The 22,297-nt window shown below is 38.1% G+C and overlaps 1 protein-coding gene across 3 annotated transcripts; it reads right to left on the bottom strand.

Moving 5' to 3' along the window:
• Positions 1 to 24: 24 nt before the first annotated feature.
• On the bottom strand, positions 25 to 21,593 carry stk24b (serine/threonine kinase 24b (STE20 homolog, yeast)). 3 transcript variants are annotated; one of them, XM_058778635.1, is made up of 11 exons: positions 21,127 to 21,588; positions 12,571 to 12,801; positions 6,786 to 6,842; positions 6,431 to 6,539; positions 5,568 to 5,725; positions 5,170 to 5,355; positions 4,799 to 4,944; positions 3,339 to 3,456; positions 3,187 to 3,249; positions 1,657 to 1,802; positions 25 to 875 (listed from the first exon to the last, which is right to left on the bottom strand). In XM_058778635.1, exons 1-11 carry the CDS (start codon positions 21,139 to 21,141, stop codon positions 836 to 838), a joined length of 1,269 nt encoding a protein of 422 aa, XP_058634618.1. In that variant the 5' UTR covers positions 21,142 to 21,588; the 3' UTR covers positions 25 to 835. The 3 variants fall into 3 exon arrangements, with proteins under 3 accessions (XP_058634618.1, XP_058634615.1, XP_058634619.1); XM_058778632.1 differs by lacking the exon at positions 21,127 to 21,588 and adding an exon at positions 18,808 to 19,658; XM_058778636.1 differs by lacking the exon at positions 25 to 875 and adding an exon at positions 18,808 to 19,658 and having other exon boundaries at positions 1,653 to 1,802; positions 21,127 to 21,593.
• Positions 21,594 to 22,297: the final 704 nt, after the last annotated feature.

Below are 22,297 nucleotides of genomic sequence, written 5' to 3'. Positions count from 1 at the left end.
TTATTAAAATTAACAGAGCACCCCCAAAAATGTACATTTGATAAAAAGGCAAGGCATTTCAGTAATGGCCATTTCAGAGGCTTGATTTTTAAATATTTACCTTTCTTTTGTTTCTAACAATATCTACAGAAGCTCTTGGCCATCTGTACACAGTGATTCATTTGCAAAAATCCATCATCTCTTTTAAAGGTCTGTAAAATTGAGACTATATACACAGATCTGTACACAAATCCAAACATAGCGCCCTCTGTCTTCCTGGATGACTGGTCTGCTCGTGGCAGATTACCTGAGATTTCAGCGTGAGAACTGCAATCTCCTTCACACCAGGGCTCGGATGCGCACACACAATCCGACAGACATCCGTCTTCACACATGCATTTTGTTCAGAGTCATGCACACTATCTTGTATTTTGTTTAGGGTGGAGGCGGCGGCGATGGGCCGGGCTCCTCGCCCTGTGATGGCATACACTTAATGCATTCTTCCAAAAGCTCGGGTACAATAACGCAAAACGACCTGCCTCCATCTCGCTCTGTGCTTAGCCAAAGGAGTTACATCTACGTTTTGTCCATTGCTTAAGCGCTCTCCATTACAAACGCACTATTACGCATACACACGCGCACACACATACGCTCACACTCCAAAGTGTTCCAGGAGATTATAAAAGAAAAGTGAAACTAGGGGAAGCTTGAGGAGTTTGAGAAGTTCTCTTGATAAGCTAGTGAAGGACAGTTGGTCCTCCAGGGTAGACGTCACAGAGTCTGCTGGTGTCAGGATTCGCTGAGCTGATGCCGGGGGGGGCGGGACTGAAGAGAGACGGACAGGCTAATGGAATAATCACTGGTGCGATGAGGATGATGTTCTTCCCCTAGAGAACCTGCAGGTAAGAAAACGAAAGCTGAAGAACCTGCGCATAAAGGAAGCTTCCTATTTGACCAGTAGATGTTTTATTTCTCATACGGAAATAATTTATGACCATTACATCAAAGCAAGTACTGGCTTAAAAGCACTGATATATTGCTGAAAACAACCCAAAACATCAAAGTTGGGAGTATTTTTAATCATTTTATTCAGCAAGAATGCACTTTTTTATACAAAAGATTGAGATTTCAAAGAAATGCTGTTTTCTTATAAATGTTCTATTCATCAAGGAATCCTGAAAACGTATTATGGTTTCCATAAAACTATTAAGTAGCACAACTGTTTCAGCATTGATAACAATAATCGTGTGACACTGAAGACTGGAGCAATGGCTGCTAAAAATGCAGCTTTGCCATTACGTTTAAAAAATGTTTAATAAAATAGAAGTTTTCAAATTCTTTCAAAAACATTTTAAAAAAAATTTAATAAAGATTTTGAATGGTGGTGTACTTTTTGAATGTTTCATATTCACCCTCGCTTCAACTTCTATTTGTTAATGAAATATAAGTTAAAATTAGTTGCTTTTCCTCTAGAGTAGGCACACGTCATTGTGACTTGTTATTATACCAAAATTATTCCAACTGTAAATGTAAAACAAAAACAATTTTGGGGAAATGTGAGTCATTTTGTAACGCAACCAGGTTGAGCACAGTTCAGTGATGACAGTTTTCAGGGTGAACTTATCGCAGTAAAGAGCTACATGAGGCTTGATCAGTACTGCAGTATGCAGTCCTTACCGTTGTAGCCTTTGAATAAGTTGGGTGACCATGACATCTGAGATCCCTGGATATGCCTCCTCGGCGAGAAAAATGGCCTCTCCGAGCTGCTCCAGAACCTCAGGCTTTACCGTCGCTGCTGCAGCATCTCCCGCCCCTTCCTTCAGCTGACGACACACAGAATTTGACATGCAGCTGACACACTTGTCATAGAGACAGCATCCTTGGTAGTGACAGCAGTGAGAGATCTTACCCTGCAACCTTACTTATACCAACTCCGACAACTGCAACAGCATATATCACAATATATGCACACACACACATATGTATATACATGCATATATATATACATGCATATGTATACACACACACACATATACATACATATATATACATACATATATACATATATATATATATATATATATATATATATATATATTTTTTTTTTTTTTTTTTTTTCCTTGAATATGTAAATTATACAAAATCATTGATCATAGGTATGAGAAAATATATTTAGGTAAATACATGGTTTGGAAGATGGTTACACTATTTTATAGTGTAATTATACATTTAAGTACTGAGTAATATTAATTAACTACATGTACTTACTAAATGGTTAGGCTTAGAAGTACTTGCATACAACTATGCATAATTTATTGTTATTATAATAGTAAGTATATGTAAAGTGTAACAAGGACACCTTAAAATAAAGCGTTACCTTTATTTATCCTCTGCCAATACTGTTGTTTTTATGACATTTTTTAATTATAAAATATTGCAAGACTATTATTTCAGTAATAGTTTAATGATACTGTCAAATTGTTCAGTTAATCATATTAATTAGATTATTTATAACTATACAATAAACTTTTGTAAAAGCAAATTACATAATTGGCAAAATTTCACAAAGGGTTTGGAGTCCTTTGATTTGTTGATTGTTTTAAATTGCGCTGAATACATACCATCACATATAGAAAGATATCTTTACCATTCAGCATACTTCTATTACATAATATGTATCATAATATCGCCTACTCTAAAAACAATCAAGAGTCTAGACTACAGTGCACTCCACTCTCATGAAGAGCATGACAGGAAATGGAAGGATTTGTCCTTGAACGAAGGAGAGGGTGGAACAAATTAGTGTGCAGTCACTCGTCCCTGGGCTTTTTTCCCAGCATCCCTCTATTTTCCGCTCTCCGCCTCAAATACCTCATTGCTCCATACTGATTAGCAAGAGGCCTGAGGGAGTGACGGCTGCCTTTAAAAGATGCTTTTAAGATATAATAAAGCATTCAAGGGCCACTTTTAATCTTCATGTTGATACCTTTTATATACCAGTGGCGAAACCAGAAATCCTATAGTGAGCAGACACTGGTGAAATAGAGAAATGAGACCTTACATAAGGCATAAGAAAACACTTTGGGGTCTCAAAAAGTTGGACCACTGCCACCACAGCCGATATGTGGCCTCACTGCTAGTAAGTAACAATGGATTTCTAATTTTGGTACTGACGGTTCACCTGTGGCAGTGATTGATATGTCTTACCTCAGTTAAGACTGGAGTGATGACAGTGGACAGACTCTGGGACAGAGGCCTCTTATTGGGTTCCTGCGGAAGCAGAAAACATCACGCAGCGAGATAAAGAAACCGCTTACGCAGCACAACAATCAGATGTGGCCTTGAGCTCAGTCACCTACCTCCTCTCCTGTTGGACTGGCCCCGTTCTGCAGCTTTTTGGGGTCTTTCTCTCGAATGGTGAAGATCCAGTCATCACTGCCAAAGTCATTCCCACCAGACGCCTGGCCATCCGGTTCCCTGAGTGAAACAAAGACAAGAGAAAATTAGAGGGATTCATTTTAAACAAATAAAAGAAGGAAAAATGAAAGGGGATGCATCAGAAATGTGTAAGATTTTAGGAGAGGGCCAAAAACAAGCACGGGAGAAAAACTTGAATGATTGTTATTTAACTTGTTTGACTGGTTAACTGAGCAGCTTGTGAGTAAACCACTTTCTATCAAATGACTGTATAATGGAAGCTGTTAAGTCTTGTTGACTCTTTAACCCTGGAGTAAAGTAATCCCAGATTATGTTCTTAGATCTTCCACATTTCACACTCTAACCTTTACTGGGTAGTAATGCTTTAAATTTCGCACTGTATGTTGGGTTAACCTTAATGTTTTCACATATATAAACATTGCTTGGGCAAGAACAAAGTTGAAACCTATTTTAATCCATTCTCCATCTGTGGAAATGTAAATATGCCATGGCCATTCAATTCATCTTGTATAAGCTTTAAAAAATTAAAAGAACAAAAAGTTATTTTTAACATGTTTGCTTCACTTAGGCATTTTAACCATTTCTGAAGACGACAAAATAAAACAGCATGTAAAGATTTCTGCTAGTTGCATTAACCCAGGGTTGAAAACCAGCTGAAAATAAAAATTCTGTTATTATTTCTTCACTCTCATGTCATTCCAAAACTCTATGCATTTATCTTGTGGAACGTAAAAGAAATGTGACCCTGGATCACAAAACCAGTCATAAGGGTCAATTTTTCAAAATTGAGATTTATAGATCATCTGAAAGCTGAATAAATAAGCATTCCATTGATGTATGGTTTGTTAGGATCGGACAATAGATACAACTATTTGAAAATCTGGAATCTGAGGGTGCAAAAAAATCTAAATATTGAGAAAATCGCCTTTAAAGTTGTGCAAATTAAGTTCTTAGCAATGCATATTACTAATCAAAAATTAAGTTTTGATAGATTTACAGTAGAAAATTAAAAATATATCTTCATGGAACATGATCTTTACTTAATGTCCTAATGATTTTTAGCATAAAAGAAAAAATGTATTTTTGGCTATAGCTACAAATATATCCCAGCGACTTAAGACTGGTTTTGTGGTCCAAGGTCACAAATGTCTCAGTGTTTTTCATCTATAACAATATAATATACGAGATATAATACAATACAAGAGGTAAATGTGAGGTAAATAAAAGGGTAAACATCCTTTTACGTTCCACAGAAGAAAGAAATGCATACTGTTAAGGAACGACATGAGGGTGAGTAAATTATGACCGAATTATTTGTTGGGTGGACTATTTCTTTAAAATATTTATAAAAAGCATTTTAGTTGTGTTTTGAGTGGCGTACGAGTCAGACTCATCGGAGCTGGACTCTGCTCGGGACTGTTCGGCCTTCCAGCGCTTGTATCTGTCGATGAGCTCTGTCAGATAGGAAGTTTTCTTCGCATAGCGCACGATGAGCTTGTGTTTCAGCAACTCTTTGGCTGTCGGTCTCTGAGAGAAAGATAATAAAAAAAAAAATTAAAAAAATGAGATGGGTCCTTTGAAATGAAACTTCAGTTTTGTCTTTTGATGCAGGTACAATTATAGTACATGCCTTGATAACCATGAAAAGATTGTGACCCGAGTAGCAGAAATAGAATAAACTGTTTTGCCAGAAGGATCAGTGAACCAGACAGGAGGAAATGACCTCTGGGAATCCCCTATGAGCATACTCACAAAACTGGGCTCTTTGTTTAGACAGGCCTCAACAAACTCTTTCAGAGGTTTGCAGTAGCTGCCCTCCAGTGTAGGGGGGTTGTTCTTTGGAATGAGGAACAGCACCTTCATGGGGTGCAGATCGGAGTGGGGCGGCTCTCCTTTAGCCAGCTCAATCGCCGTGATGCCCAATGACCAAATGTCAGCCTGGCAGAAAAAGCAAAAAAAAATTATGTGAACGGGCAATGTTTTCATGTCAGGTCATGTGGAAGTGGAACAGTCATCGCTCATCTAAATGAATCATATGGAAAAACCTGACAAGATATTAGAATTAACACCAAATCCAGAGCCAGACGTCTGCCGCAATGATGGATTTCTAGCTGGCAAGTCAGTCTTGGCATGTCTACAGTGACCCTCACCTTTGAGTCATAGGCAGACTGTTTGATGACCTCTGGGGCCATCCAGAAGGGTGTGCCCACAAACGTGTTGCGTTTGATCTGCGTGTCTGTGAGCTGACCGGCCACACCAAAATCTGCCAACTTCACTTCCCCTTGCTCTGACAATAATACATTTGCAGCTGAAAGAAACAAACAAGGGAAGGAGGGAAAGTGTGCATTTAGTTAGAGTGTACCAACAAACAGTGAGATACGTTATGGTTTCAAACTGGGGTCTGGGAACCCCTCAGAGGGCCCAAAGGTATGCTGAAAAAAATGCCTTTATAGTTTTAACATATACCAGTAATGTGAAAATATTAAATAATGTTTATTGAGCAAATCTGATATTACCAATTCATTATGATTTCTAAAGAAGAGTCAAAAACCAGAAAATTCAATGTCATTACTATATTGACAAAACTAGTTTTTAACAGTTTAACAGGAAACTGCTGACGTTTTTAATGCAATGGTCTGAAAAGTCAAATCTCGTATGAAAATCTGACAATTTTCGTCTTGTGTTGGTGTGAATCAGCCTTGAAGGCTGCAATAATATGCAAAAAACAAAGTAATAACAGACTATTTCTGTGAACATGAAGCTGTACAACTGACAATGTATACTTGCTAATAATATGTTGTAAACCCAGATAAAACCTCCTCAGAAGTGTTTCAATGTAGAAGCCTGGTACTTTGTAAATGAAACTCTGCATCTCGGTGTACTGATAAAAACAGTGCATCCAGACTCCAGAAAGTTTCCAAGGAGAACTTGAAATTTTCTCTTTCATTTCTGTGTGCAATATTCATAAGATGGCCGTTTAAGGTCAAGATGACCTTGATTCTACCATACATACCTTTGATGTCTCTGTGGATCTTCTTCTCAGAGTGTAGATACTCCAGGCCTTTCAAGATCTCTCTCAGGATGGTGGCGATCTGCGTTTCGTCTAAAGCACCAGGCTCCAGCTGAAAGTGAACAATGATTAACCACAAGCCCTAGCTGATCGTGACAACAAAAAAATACATATAATATTGTATAAAACAAAACATTGTGATATTAGGTTCAAACTTGGATGTGTGTTTTACTACACTCATGAAAACACACATTTAAGAGAAATTCTACACAAGTCATTATAAACATCACAAAAGCTACATAAAGAAAAAGCATTACGATCTTTAAGGTTTATCAAGAATAAAAGTTCTGCATCGTACCAAATCCAAGGCAGATCCACCACCTAAATACTCCATGATGATCCATAACTTTGTGTCCTAGAGCAAGAGAAAAAGATGAAGAGGAATTGGACGTTGAAAGGCGAGAAAACCCATCAACTCACAAATAAGCAACAACAACTTTTCCCGAGGAGTCGGGGCTTTTGCTAGTGAGAGGGTAAATGTGTAATCCTAATCTCTCCTTTAATTTGGGATTAGCTAGCCTGAGAGAGAGGGAAGTGTGAAAATTGGGTTACATACCTCACATGATGAGCTTAAGCGTGAGAGAACGTGAGCCTGTGTGTGTGCGCAGAAACTGAAAATGAAGAAGCATGCCGAGAGCCTCTTAAAAGTGAACGATTAATTTACTGCACCTAATGGTTCACCACAGCGCAGCTACAAAGTTCTGTGTGCTCTTTCATCTTTCTGTGCCGAGCGCTTTGTGTCTCTCTCTCTCTCACTTTTGCACCTGAAATAATTAATTTATGCTCTACTGCACATTGCAGTACTGGCAATGGTATAAGCTCATACCGACCCATAATTCTAATAACCCTACTAAACTTCGGTGCATATCTTACACTAGGGGTGGGCGATCTTCCTAAAATATCATACATCAATCTAATAACACAAAATCACAATCTGAATTCTCATAATAATCTTCCCAATTCTGAGATGTAATATTGAGAATACCTAACAAGCCTGTAGACTGTCTATTTGCACAATTTGAAAAACAGATAATGCATTAAACAATCAGTTAACAAAATGGTAATTAAAACCAGAGTTAAACTTTAAAACACTTCATAGTCTTCAGCATATGAATTTAATATACACTGGTTCTTATTAAAGCTACAAATAATAATCAAACAAGAGCAGTAAGGGACTTTTTTTAAATGTTTGATTAACATTAATAACAGACAGCAGCAGGTTTGCATTAGGCTATGCGAGGATCTAATAAACTGACACGCATCTGATTTCTTTCCCAACTGTTTGTTCATTTAGGACATAACTGACTGACTTTATGTAAATACTCACCAAGATGACATATTTTTGACATAATTTTGCATGTATTTGATGGTTTAGGCACGTGGGTGAAAAGCAGATTGTGGACATCCTCAAGATCAATCACAATATACAATCGTCAGATCACTCACCTCTATACTACACACATTGTTTTTATTTTTACTTTTTACCAGGTGGATAAAATGGGCAAAAAACACTGAAAGACAGATCAAAAAGTCGTCAAAATCCAGTAGCATTAATTGGAATTTACGTGATTGGGAATTTAACACATTTCCCCCAAGCAGATTTCGCAACAAGTTCAAGTTGGTCGCGCAAATTCAACCAACAGAAAGCCACTTGATTTGAAAGTGCCTCCTGTGTGAGCTGTCTTTCAAACACTGCAACAATACTGACAATAAACAATGAATCTATTTTTCCCCATGAAACTTTGGCGAGTTTTATAAGGTGTGGTCTTTAGGGGGGAAAATTGAAGGAAAACAATATGTCATAAGAATTATCGTATTTCCCCTGCAGTGTAAATAATGCTACAGAAACTACACAAGGCGGGCTCTTTTAACATGGGACAGTAAAAATGCACCTAGAAACCACACAAAACATCTAAACAACAATCCAGGATATCTTGGCAAGATCCTATGCCATTTGGAACAACTTAGCAATGGATTAGCAAACACTGCCACAGTTAATTAACAGTGAATTTTGCACAGGCAGGAAAATGTACTTAGTTTAAAATCTATATATAAAAAAACAAAAAAAACAGTAACATGCTTTCTACAACTTGAACCAGTTATTTCACTCCCTGTTCATTGTTACAGATCTTCAAAGTAATAACTGATGCTACGGGCTGTGTTTCTCTCCCCAAAATACATGTCGTATATTCCCCCAGGCCGAAATTACAGCTGCTGTCTGTGCTTCGCTCTTTCTGGCTAGCAGCTTTAAACGCACAACAAAAAGACATGTGATTTCACTATGGTTCATTTTAACTTGAGCATTAAGTGAACACCTACATTTTCTGCTTCCATTTGTGACACTGGGGCTAATTCAGCTCCATATGGGGCATCAAAGATTATGGTTGAGGAAGAGAGAGCGCGTGAGACAGAAAGGCTGATTTAAAGAACACCCACACACGCTAGTTTTACACTTCTTCACAGTGGGAAGTGAACTGAACATGCCGCCTGACGGGGTGCCAAATAGTAATAACTAAGGTCATCAGTGTGAGCTCAAGTCATATTGATCTGTCTGAATTCTACATCAACCGAAAAATAAAGAGAAATGTGGTGTGATGTTTTTACTCTCTAACAGCTTTACTTTACAAATCCTGCCAAAAGGTGCTATTACACACAGTAATGTAGGCCTATGTAATACAGGAACCACATCTCCCTTATTTAGCTAACTAGCATGGAACAAAACATGGTCAACTTCTCATAAATGTGAACATGAAGCACAAAAACAATGCACATCAATCTCCAAATATAGCTGCCATGATTTAAAGGGGTGGTTGATTAAAGGGGTGGTTGACAATATCTGCAAAGTTGCAGCGCTGAAATTTCAATGCAAACAGAGGTATCATCTTTTAAAATTCTGGTAAGGGACTACAACGAACTACTTCCCGGGTGTGATACGTCACGGACCCAGATAAACCCCGCCTTAGGGAACATGTAAGGAAGGGGGCGAGGCCATGCTGTGCTGCTTTAGAGAAGAGGAAGAGAAAACTAGGGGTGCACGTAAAAATCTATTCATATATGAATCACGATTCTGTCTTCTAACGATTCTAATGGATTCACAAGTTTCAAAATTAATGTTCTAAAACAGCCGTTCTTAATACGGTTCCTCGCGTCGCCCTGCTCTGCATCTCTCTCTCTCCCTCTCTCTCATTCAGATCAGCTCCAACAAACTGTTCCAATTATACATTTTCACATAGCAATGAGAAGCGTATATTAAAAGCTAACATAAGCAGTAGCATAATAATAGTGGATCTAAAAGTATGAGACAACAAACAAACAAACCATTAAGAGCCGTGCTTGCACAGGTTCTGCGCGATCCTCTTCACTAATATCCTCTGCGTCTCAATCGGGCCATTGACGCCATTGTTTACAATACAACCGGAGCACATGCTGCTGAGCCGAGGGGCGGGACATTTACGCTCGGCGGTTTAGTGAATCACAACACACTGAGCCAGCTAACCAATCAGAGGCCATCACGTATTTCTGAGGGAGGGGCTTCATAAAAACAGGAAATAATTGAGGCGTTTGTCAGAGAAGGGACAGAGCGGTGTGGAAAAAAGGTAAATTATATGAAAAATAATGCATTTTTTTAAAAACGAAGCATGAACATGTTAAACTGCACCCCATAAACACAATCAAGCCTAGAAAAACAGTAAACCACCCCTTTAAACTAGGAGTGGTAGTAGTAATATGATGCCAAAAAACAACACGTCACTACAGACATTGATGTACATTTCATGAACTCTAAAGTGTTAATGACATACCTAATACAAAATTATAACTTTTGTGAGTTTAGCAAAAAAAAGAAAAAAAAGGTCCTTAACACTAGATTGCTCATGAATCGGACTACACTGCTTGTGCTGTATGCTTGTTTTGTGAGGTCAGCTTAATGAAGATGCAATTTCTTGCCATTATTCTGAGGCTTGTTGATCTCTTATATAAAAATCATATTCAATTTAGACTTTAAAATTAGTAAAAATGTTATTTTGTGGTGGCACTATAGATTCAAGGGTTAGTTCACCCAAAAACGTACAACAGTCAGCGGAAGTGAGAAAAAAAGTGTTTATTACGTTTGAAATATGGATATTTATCTAACAAAAACGCATGGATTCATGAGAGAAGGTCTTTATTCACCCCCCGGAGCTGTGTGAGGGACATTTTATTACGGACTGTTGAGAAAAAGCACCCGCTTACCCCCATTGTAAGGCTTGGAGGGGCCAGGACAATTTTTAATATAACTCCGACTGGATAAGTCATATACACCTAGGATGCTTTGAGGGAGATTTTATTTTATTAATTGAGATTTTATTAATTTTCATTTTTGGGTGAACTAACCCCTTCAGCTTTATGGTCAATTTAACAGGGTTCATATGTGAAAGGATATATGCTCATCTTACAAAAATCTCTATGCAATATTAATATTTCTAAATATTTTCTTGTTGCACTAAATTGTTCAAAGATTTCAGTAAAAATAATGTCACAAAGATTATTTCTATTTTAAATAAATGCTGTAAATGGAGGATACTTGAGTGAACAATGACAGCTGGGCAGAACTTGGGCACGAGTTTCTTAATAAACTGACTTTCTGTAGCACGTCACATGGTTTTGATTGGCAGCTCTCACAGATCTTAGTATCAAATTGTTCCCATTACCACAAACCTAGTTTCAGTCATCCATAACACTCCTATCTAATCATTTACTGTCCAGTCTCTAAGTTGCTCATTCTACTACTTTTTCTTTTAAGGCCCACAACCCAGTCAGCTCTTCACGGTTTCAGATGAAACTGTTGTTTGGCATATACTATTGAACAAAGCTGCCAGTCGAGGACCTGAGGGGGGTCTGTTTCAAACTCTAATGTCCTCTTGCTGGCATGCATCTGGGCCGTCCCTTTCTCTCTGTCCTGTTTAAATCCAGTATGCTGTCTTGATTCAAGATGGTATTGTACATTCACAGATGGAATTGCCTTCATCTCTCTAAAGAACAATAGACTGATGAACTTCTAGAGGAAGCGGTTTCTTTGAAGCCAAAATTGGACTATAGAAATGTCAGTGTACTGGCATCACTTCAGCAATAGAAAAAAAGACATTGTGTTGCCAAATCCCATACTTCATTAAGTAGTACAACTGTTTTCAACTGTGGTAAGATAAAGAAGCTTTCTTCAGTACCAAATTAGAAGATAAAACTGACTACTTGAGGATGAGGGTACAGTGTTTTCTTATAAGCTGCAGTAATGAGGCTTTGAAATCAGAGGTTAAAGCTGAACAGTACACCCAAAAACAAAAATACAGCCATCAATTACTCACCTTCCTGTCATTCCAAACCCATATAAAACCCACATTGTATATATGGTAAACAGCAGCTCAACAGTACTTGCTTAATGCACAAAAACAAACCTCAATGGTTCCTGTGTAGGCTCCAATGTGCTTGTGTGACATGCAAGAACAAACCTCATTGGTTACTGTATGTCAGGCAAGCACTTTTGAGATTCTGTTAACCATGTGATGTAATCTATGCATGTCCTTTGATCAATGTTTATGTGTGACTAAAAGCCTAACTTAAATTTGTTCATAAAAAAAAAATAATAATTGTCTCTCTTCATAAGACTTCATAAACTGCTCGATTTAGGTGGATTTCATTTACAATATTCTTATGAACCTTTTGATGCATCAAATTTTTGGACAATGGAGGGACCGAAATCTCTCAGGTTTCATTAAAAATATCTTAATGTTTCAAAAGGTGACCAAAGGTTTTGGAAAGACGTGAGGATGAGTAAATGATGAAAGAATTGTCATTTTTGAGTGAACTAAGCCTTTAATCCTTCTTTGGTGAACAGAAGTATCAATTTCTTACAAAGACATAAAAATACAGGAAAGGTAAAAAGATTTGAGACCTGAATAAAGCCCTGTGGGGTTTGTACGGTTCAAGTGGAATTCAGTTAACACAGGAGATATCACTTTTCCTTGAGCCCTCCGTGTCATCATGACCTGCATCCCTCAGGTCACACGGCATAACCTCAAAGTGCCTTTTTGTATATGCTGGCCACTCACCTTTAGGTAGGAACCGTAGTATTTGGTGACAAAGGGACTGTCGCACTGGCTTAACACTGTGATTTCCTGCTGAATGTCTTCAATCTCATCTTCAGCCTCTTCCAAATCAATGATCTTGATGGCCACAACTTTCTGCGTGCGATTGTCGATGCCCTTAAACACCTCTCCGAATGAACCCTTACCGATTCTCTCCAGCTTAGTGAACAACTCCTCAGGATCTGCTTTTAAATTCTGGAAAGAAGAACAAAGACATTTCAGTATATATGTCTTCAATTAGTTTTATGCAGATTAAACAATTTACAAAATCATGCACCACTGATAAATCACGATGTGACATTTTAGGGTAAGAATTCCACACAGAAAGGAGACTTGGGCCTAGTCAACACTGCATAAAGGATTCTATATTTTAAAAGCAGGAAGAGTTTTCTAACTTACAGTAATCCAAGAGGATGAGCATTACCTAAAATAACCTCAATGTAATGGTTATGGTTAAACAGTGGGGCAAAAAAGTATTTAGTCAGTAAGTTCTCCCACTTAAAAAGATGAGAGAGGCCTGTAATTTTCATCATAGGTATACCTCAACTATGAGAGACAAAATGAGAAAAGAAATCCAGAAAATCACATTGTAGGATTTTTAAAGAATTAATTGGTAAATTCCTCGGTAAAATAAGTATTTGGTCACCTACAAACAAGCATGATTTCTGGCTCTCACAGACCTGTAACAACTTCTTTAAGAGGCTCCTCTGTCCTCCACTCGTTACCTGTATTAATGGCATCTGTTTGAACTTGTTATCAGTATAAAAGACACCTGTCCACAACCTCAAACAGTCCAACTCCAAACTCCACCATGGCCAAGACCAAAGAGCTGTCAAAGGACACCAGAAACAAAATTGTAGACCTGCACCAGGCTGGGAAGACTGAATCTGCAATAGGTAAGCAGCTTGGTGTGAAGAAATCAACTGTGGGAGCAATTATTAGAAAATGGAAGACATACAAGACCACTGATAATCTCCCTCGATCTGGGGCTCCACGCAAGATCTCACCCCGTGGGGTCAAAATGATCACAAGAACAAAATAACAAAATAACTAAAATATAATAAAATACCTAACTACATAATACTACTATTGTTAGAAATTGCAACAAAATTAAAATAGAAATATAAACTTTTGAAATGCGGGTTTCGTCTGGTCAGAGGAGAACTGGCCCCCCGACTGAGCCTGGTTTCTCCCAAGGTTTTTTTTTCTCTATTCTGTCACAGAGGGAGTTTTGGTTCCTTGCCGCTGTTGCCTCTGGCTTGCTCAGTTGGGGACACTTAATTTCTAGCGATTATCGCCGATTTGATTGCACAGATACTATTTAAACTAAACTGAGCTAGACAATGACATCTCTGAATTCAATAATGAAATGCCTTTAACTGAAAATTGAGTGTTTAATCTTATCATTATACATTACTGACACTCTATCCTCCAATTTGATACTGTTAAGTGCTTTGACACAATCTGTATTGTAAAAGCGCTATATAAATAAAGGTGACTCGACTTGACTTGACAAGAACCGTGAGCAAAAATCCCAGAACCACACGGGGGGACCTAGTGAATGACCTGCAGAGAGCTGGGACCAAAGTAACAAAGGCCTCAAATCCTGCAGTGCCAGACGTGTCCCCCTGCTTAAGCCAGTACATGTCCGGCCCGTCTGAAGTTTGCTAGAGAGCATTTGGATGATCCAGAAGAGGATTGGGAGAATGTCATATGGTCAGATGAAACCAAAATAGAACTTTTTGGTAAAAACTCAACTTGTCGTGTTTGGAGGAGAAAGAATGCTGAGTTGCATCCAAAGAACACCATACCTACTGTGAAGCATGGGGGTGGAAACATCATGCTTTGGGGCTGTTTTTCTGCAAAGGGACCAGGACGACTGATCCGTAAACGAAAGAATGAATGGGGCCATGTATCGTGAGATTTTGAGTGAAAACCTCCTTCCATCAGCAAGGGCATTGAAGATGAAACGTGGCTGGGTCTTTCAGGATGACAATGATCCCAAACACACCGCCTGGCAACGAAGGAGTGGCTTCAGAAGAAGCATTTCAAGGTCCTGGAGTGGCCTAGCCAGTCTCCAGATCTCAACCCCATCGAAAATCTTTGAGGGAGTTGAAAGTCCGTGTTGCCCAGCGACAGCCCCAAAACATTACTGCTCTAGAGGAGATCTGCATGGAGGAATGGGCCAAAATACCAGCAACAGTGTGAAGACTTACAGAAAACGTTTGACCTCTGTCACTGCCAACAAAGGGTATATAACAAAGTATTGAGATGAAATTTTGTTATTGACCAAATACTTATTTTCCACCATAATTTGCAAATAAATTCTTTAAAAATCCTACAATGTGATTTTCTGGATTTTTTTTTCTCATTTTGTCTCTCATAGTTGAGGTATACCTATGATGAAAATTACAGGCCTCTCTCATCTTTTTAAGTGGGAGATCTTGCACAATTGGTGGCTGACTAAATACTTTTTTGCCCCACTGTACTACAGTGCTACTTCTGAGCTGTCTTAAAATAGGCATTTATAATCCAGTGTTTGGTTTGATTAGAAGTTCTTTGAAATGCTACTGAAGCAGGACCTGAGTAAGTATGTTTGAGAACTGAAGCACATCTGGTTGGGACCAAAGTTCCCAGAGGTCTCAGCCATGACCCTGAACATCTCAGACCCCTGAAGCCTTCTTAAAGGAAACACAGAGAGCGCTACAAACAGCATCAACATTATTAGCATGAGGAAGTTCGTTCGAGTCCACGGTGGTTAAACTGAGCAGCACTTGAATAAATAACAGCAGAACGAACTGAACCTCAAACTGCTAAGGGTTTAACACTTGCATGCTAACTTAAGTCTCCAAAACCCATCCCAAACATCACCACCACTTCACCAAGATCATTCAAACAAAGCAAAACAAACCATGCTAGACTAACTGTCAATGTGGCCAGAATTTAAGACAATCCTAAACTGCTGCCACGCACATCCTCTGAGCACGCAAAAATTCACAACCTTAAAATCCTCCAAATCTCTTTTGCTAGCATAAACTCTAAACCTACCGAACGTCATATTGATGCCGAACACAACAGCAGAACAGCTTGTCCAGTGCAGTATGAGAGGCGCTGCGGGAGGTACACGCAGGCAGGATTTCATGGAGACCTCATAAAAGTGTGAAATCCAGTTAAATGGATGAGGACAGAGACGATCGTCCACAGCATTAGTGCGCCAAAGATACAAGATGAAAGAGAGCAGATTTCGCCCACAGCTTAAAGTACATTATTCTAATGCCTCATACCTCAGGGAACCGTGAATTAATGGAAATCTGTTTAGGGATATCTTGACCATGCTTTGATATAAGGCTGAAAGGGCTGATTACCTCTAGCAAAGTTTTGAAGTGACTGAAGATGTGTTTTCCATTTCATTTTATACAAATAGCATTGGATTCAATTATTCAAGTGCTTCTGAAGTGGTTTCATTACAAGATCCAGATTCTGACCCAGTACTGTTTATCATAAAATCAAACGCTTAATAGCATTAAAATCAGAATCATTTTCATTAATGTGCAAAATTATCAACACAACTCTAGATAGGGAAATTGATCATTTAGTTTCTAAATATCTCTTGAATTTCTATGGTTAACCCATATTCAATACACAGTATTGCTCAAACATTCATAATGTAACAAAAGCTTCTGATATCAAATAAATGCTGTGCTTTTGAACTTTCTTTTTAAAGAATTCTTCAAAAAAATACATAAATCACAGTTTCCACAAAAATACAATACAAGCGTTTTCAACATTATAAATAAAAGTTATTTTAATTATAATAAGATTTAGCAATATTACATTTCTTACTGTATTTTGATAAATTCAGCCTCGAGTATAATTTTTGCATATTTTCATTCATTCATTCATTTCATGGATGAGACAGCCTGTCCATGTTTGCATGTCTAATTTGGCTAGATTTTACCAAGGGAATTTATAACAAAATGCCACAGATTTTGATTGGTCACACAGACTTAAACAATTATAAACTATGCTGGGTAGTTGCATTTTTTCCTACGCATTTCTCAGTGTTTGAACCTCCCAGAACAAACTCAGCCGAGGACCACTGCTTTAAACAACTCAAATCAACCGACTTCAGCACAACAAGCAATATATCTCAAAAGATGACAAAAGCCTTCACGAAAGAGTGGAAAAGAGGCCAGTGAACAGTAGTCACCGTGATAAATGACGCGTGCTTACAAATATCTTGGAGACCGATTGCCAATCTGCACTCCGTCAACTAGTGATGCCATCCTATGAACACACACAAATCGATTTTCTCATACACAGATGATTTTCGCACGTCTTTCCTCAAAGCGCACACACCCACAGAGAAGCCCTTTAATGCATCACTCAGAGACTCATTAGCTGTCATCTACTCGTCCCATCACGGAGATGATGAAGGCTTTGCTCCCTGATTCAGCCCTAATGCTGATTGCTCGCCTACACTCCCAGCTGATCTCTGTAATCCTGATCCCGATGCACACTGACAGGTGTAACAGCCAACAAATTCTTTTAGAAGGCCACGTCATCCCTTGGCTCCCATCTGTGTTTGTGTTTTAGGGAACTGGAAACTCTGAGGCCGGCCATATGAGGTGTGTTACAGCCAGGTGAGAGCATGCAGGCTTCAGAAATGTTCCTAATGGATGACCCCCACAATTCCTCTGTGACTCATAAGGAAATACTAGAGAATGAACGCTTATTCCATCACTGCGCTCTCAGAACCGGTGACTTGTGGCCCTCCCTGGAAGTCTGTGACCTCCTACATAATGCCGGTTTTCCTCATCTCACATGGACTCTCTTTGGTTTTTAGGGCCTCCTTAAAAGATGGAGGTTCTTAGCCAACAATGGCTTCCTGCATATTCAAACTAAAGGAAAGATAAGCCATTTCAACTGCTAGGCATGGCAGATTGCTCTCCTGTCCTGAGGGCAAACCAGTCATATGGCCCAGCATGAATAGAGACCCAACCAAGCGACCCAGTTATAATGGCTACTCTCTGGAGACATCTCTCCATCCCTCATCGCCCTCTTTCCTTTTGTCTCTACCCTTCCACTTCACGTTTTCTTTCTTTCTTGGATCTTTGTGTTTTGAAGAACAGAATGGTTCTTCACTGGTACTGTCCCACTTCATACATGATCATGGTTTATAAAGGATGTCCCAGAAAGGTTACAGTGCTGCTAATGCTCTCTAGAGGGCAAGAACATGAAAATTTTAATAGAATGACCCTGAAAAGGGTTCTACATTGGTACTGTCCTACTTCATACATGATCTTGGTTTCATAAAGGATGTCCCAGAAAGGTGGTGCTAATGCTCTTTAGAGAGCTACAACATAAAAATGTTAATATTTAATGGGAATGCTTTCTAAATTGTTGTCCTTCAAGCTTCGCAGATGATGAAGGACTAGATGCCTCTTCTGTTAAGCATCACATTCGCTGTGTTTCACCATAAATATTTAAAAAAACAGTAAACAAACCTAATCAAACCACCTCCAGTCCACTACTACAAACATATGAGGGCATGCATAAAAAAAAAAAAAAAAGTTTAGAGAGGAAAAAAATAAAAACATATATACTTTTTAATATTACGTTTTTAAAAACTGTTAAACAAAATAATATAGTAAGATTAAATTTAATAAATAACTAAATAAATGTATTAAAATAAGGATTATTTAACTAAAAGCATCTAAGAGCACAGAACAAAAGCAGAATTTTTTTTTTTTTAAAAGTGCAACATTTCAGAAATATTTTCCAAATAATATTTTTCATAAACATAATTAAATCATTCACAGTATAAACTGGTCATTTATGTGTGAAACTATATAGCTGCCTTTTACATGATTAGAATTTCACATATTATCATATTTGGGGTTCCATTGACTGAACGACTACATGAGTGATCACCCTATCACTTCACCCTGCATGTAGAGAGCAATAAGACGAGCTTACTCAGAAAATACACATACTGCATAACACAACTTTATGTTTAACACTATTTAACACATTAGACAACGAGAGAGTCAAACAGATTTATGGTCTTCTGCAACTTATCAGAGAGTGGAAACTCTTAAGCTTATGAAAGCGAGGGATATTACACAATACATATACACTTCAAAACCTTAATATGTTCCACAGTCAACTTTAAATAAAAGATGCTGTGTGTATCTTTACCTGCATCCCAGGCAGACTGCCCTGCACTGGAGAATGAGCCATGGCGTCACTTTAACCACTAAAACTGGCCAGCAAGTCAGCAAAAAAAAACACTGTTTCCGGAAAAAATACAGCTAATGCACCCCTGGATCCCGTTTGCCCGAGTTTAATGCGGTCTTAGATATTTTACAGCTGGATAATGGAGCGAAGAGCATCCACGGGAGGACAGAAAGTGCATCTGAAAGATGACTGGCGTGAAAACCTCTCCTCCACTTCCGCAGCTTTAATGAGAACTGCTGCTCTTCCTCGCGGAAATCACCGCAAACACCAATCAAAACAGTGTCGATCGGACTGATCGCGGAGTTTCAGTCGATGTAGCGTGCGATCGGATGTTGAAACGCTCTTTTGATGACTCCTGGAGTGGGTTTTGGAGGTTCATGCAGGCCAGATCGCTCGTCAAGAGTTGATGGTCCTCTTTGCGCAAACGGATTTCCAAACCATAGCGCAAAAACATGCGCGCGTTTGCGTCAAAATGCCCCGGTTTCGGCTCCTAAAACAGATGCACAGAACATGAACTATATCGCGGAATGATCGAGGAGGTGGGTGGTGAAAATCCCGACTTGTTTGAACTGAAGAAATGATGTTGACATCCTCACTTCACTTCCCAGCTGGCCGCCATCTTGTCCGTGCTGTCACCGGGACATCAGGGCGTGTCCGGACCCGTCAGATCCCGCCCCGGCAGGAGAGGGGAGGGGCTTGTAACTCTAATCATGTGGCAAAGAGTGCGTGTAATCAGCACTGTTTAAATTCTTCATCTTCTTCTTTCTTCACCATATATTATGTCAGGTCCGTCCACTTCTCATATTGTAAACCTATTTACATTGTTGGGAAGGTTACATTGTAAATGTAATAGGTTACAGATTACAAGTTACCCTATTAAAAATGTAGGCTAATTTACTTTAAAGGAATGTAACTGATTACATTTGATTATGCTGCTTTTCTAAATTTCTAACAAATGTTTTAAACTGTTAATCATTTTCAAACATTTGAAGCAAGTAGGGTTAACGTTGCAGTACTCAACACTGATAATAACTGTCAAGACTATCAAAATCCTTCATCACTTGAGTTAAGATTATAATAATTTAATTTTAAAGCACAGCCACCACAAATCAGACTTTATACTTTGAGATCATTCTGAGGTTATACACAGATTTAATATCATAACAAGAAATAGTTTCAAAACAAATCTTTGCAGACACTGGCATCTAACAATGCCTTGGGAAAAAAACAGCTAATCTTAAAAAATAAAGCAGATACATAAACCCAAATAGGAAATAAACCAAATCAGCTATTCTGTGTCCTAAACTCCTGAAACACTGGTGTCTCATAGAGCAGTCAATGCAATTTGGGAAAGAGATCAATTAAATCTGTGGGTGTGTAACTGACTACAGTTATTTATTTTGTAATTAAATTAGCCTACATAACACAATTACATGTAATTAGTTATACCTACTCCCCAATACTGTCTATTTGATTGTCACATTTTATTTCCTTCCTTACTTGGTCACACTTTAGTTTAGGGACTAATTCTCACTAGTATTAACTAACTACGACTTTTGCTTCAATAAACTCCTAATTCGCTGCTATAAATAGTTAGTAAGGTAGTTGTTAAGTTAGGTTTAAGGCATCTAACATATGGTCATGCAGAATAAATAATATGTGCTTTTCAAGTTGCCTACTAATAAACATCCAATATGCTAGTAGCTAATATGCATGCTAATAAGCAAATAACTAGAAAGAATTGGTACCTAAACTTAAGCGTTACCCTTTCCTATTCCTTTAATACATTCAATTTTTTAAAATATATTTTTAATAGTTTGTATATTAAAATTAAATTCATATTATTTAATATTGCTAAAAAAAAAAGATGTTGTTACTCCAATGATTCCGTACCGTTAGAATATTTTGAGAAATAGCGACACCTTTTGGCGACAGAAGAATAAGCACTTTAAACCTGCAACACCAATATTACCACTAGATGTCGACCGTGGTTTATTTTTTAAATTGATTCCCCATATCTTCACGTTTTACTGTGTTTGAGCTCATCGTTGTGTATTCAGACATGAACTAGGCTATAAAACCTTTTAAGTCATAAAGACAGTTTTTTTTTTTTCAAAGTGTCACATGTGAGCGTTCCTCAAACACACCCTTTGCTCTTTTACGTTTCGATTATTTGATTGATTCTGGATTAACACACGAGAGGATGAAAACTTTCCTTCCCTCCCTACATTTCAGAATATTATTTGCTTTGCATAAAAGCTGAACTGTATGCCAACTCACTTTGTCCAAGTCCATAAGCTTGTCAGTTCAACTCTTTATCTTCAGAATCTCTATTTACTGGAATGCTCGGCTGAGCTTCACCTCCTGAGGCATCAGATACTTCTTCAGCCAGGCCTTATGCTGAGAATAAAAACCTCCTAATCCTCAAACACTCTCAAATTCCTCCAGAGGGGCTCTTCATCGCAAATCTGCTCAATTTTCTTCAAAGCTCACCCAGACCTGTGAAAATTGGGTGGATATTTAGTGAGGACCGATCAAAACAGGCTTCAAGTGCACCACCCTCAACCCATATACCTCCCGCACACACCGCTAAAGCAGCATGTGGATCTGTAAAATGCAGTTTTACAGACCGATAATAAAATGTAAAGTTTCCCACAGGCTGGGGTGTCGTGTCAATCACTAACAATGTTTACAGACTAATTCCCTGGGTGCTGCTTATCTACTCCTGGGCCTGAGCAAAACGCTACTATTCTTCTCTTTCTTTCTTCCGCAATTTCCCTCTCTGCCACACAGCCATAAGATTCACCCCCTCTCTGTGCGACAGTGGCTGTGTCCATTTAAAGAAAATGGCTGCATTTAGCCCGATCACATCTCTATTAGATTAGGGACATCTATACAGTTCCATTTTAGACTCATTCACAGGCATCACAGACAACAGAATGGGTTAGTCAGAGGTTAATTATATTTTAGAAAGGCAGCATGAGGTATACACTTCACTTGAGCAATGATTTTTAAGACGGCAGATGCTGCTCTTTGAAATACAAAATCAGACAAATATATATATATATATATATATATATATATATATATATATATATAAATAGAAATAGAAAATAATGTTTTATATTCATATGTGTATATATAGTACCATTCAGAAGGTTTGGTTTGAGATTTTTGTTTTGTTTTGTTTTTAATTTATCTGCATTTATTTGATTGCAAATACAGTAAAAACTGTAATATTGTCAAATATTATTACTTTTTTTTTTAAACTGTTTTATATTTGCATATATTTTATGTGATTTATTCCTTGATGGCAAAGCTGAATTTTCAGCATTATTACTCCAGTCTTCAGTTTCACATGATTGTTCAGAAATCATTCTAATATGCTGATTTGGTGCTCAAGAAACATTCCTGATTATGATCAATGTTGAAAACAGTTGTATTGCCTAAT

Source organism: Onychostoma macrolepis, chromosome 06 (assembly GCF_012432095.1).
Source record: "Onychostoma macrolepis isolate SWU-2019 chromosome 06, ASM1243209v1, whole genome shotgun sequence".
NCBI lineage: Eukaryota > Metazoa > Chordata > Actinopteri > Cypriniformes > Cyprinidae > Onychostoma > Onychostoma macrolepis.
This window is presented reverse-complemented; position numbering and strand designations above follow the sequence as displayed.

Coding starts and splice junctions, on each gene's coding strand:
- stk24b (XM_058778632.1), bottom strand. CDS start 18,849: ATGGCTCATTCTCCAGTGCAGGGCAGTCTGCCTGGGATGCAG. Junction 5,356..5,567: donor AGTCTGCCTATGACTCAAAG/GTGAGGGTCACT, acceptor TTTTTCTGCCAG/GCTGACATTTGGTCATTGGG. Junction 3,457..4,798: donor AGCTCCGATGAGTCTGACTC/GTACGCCACTCA, acceptor TGTTTCACTCAG/GGAACCGGATGGCCAGGCGT.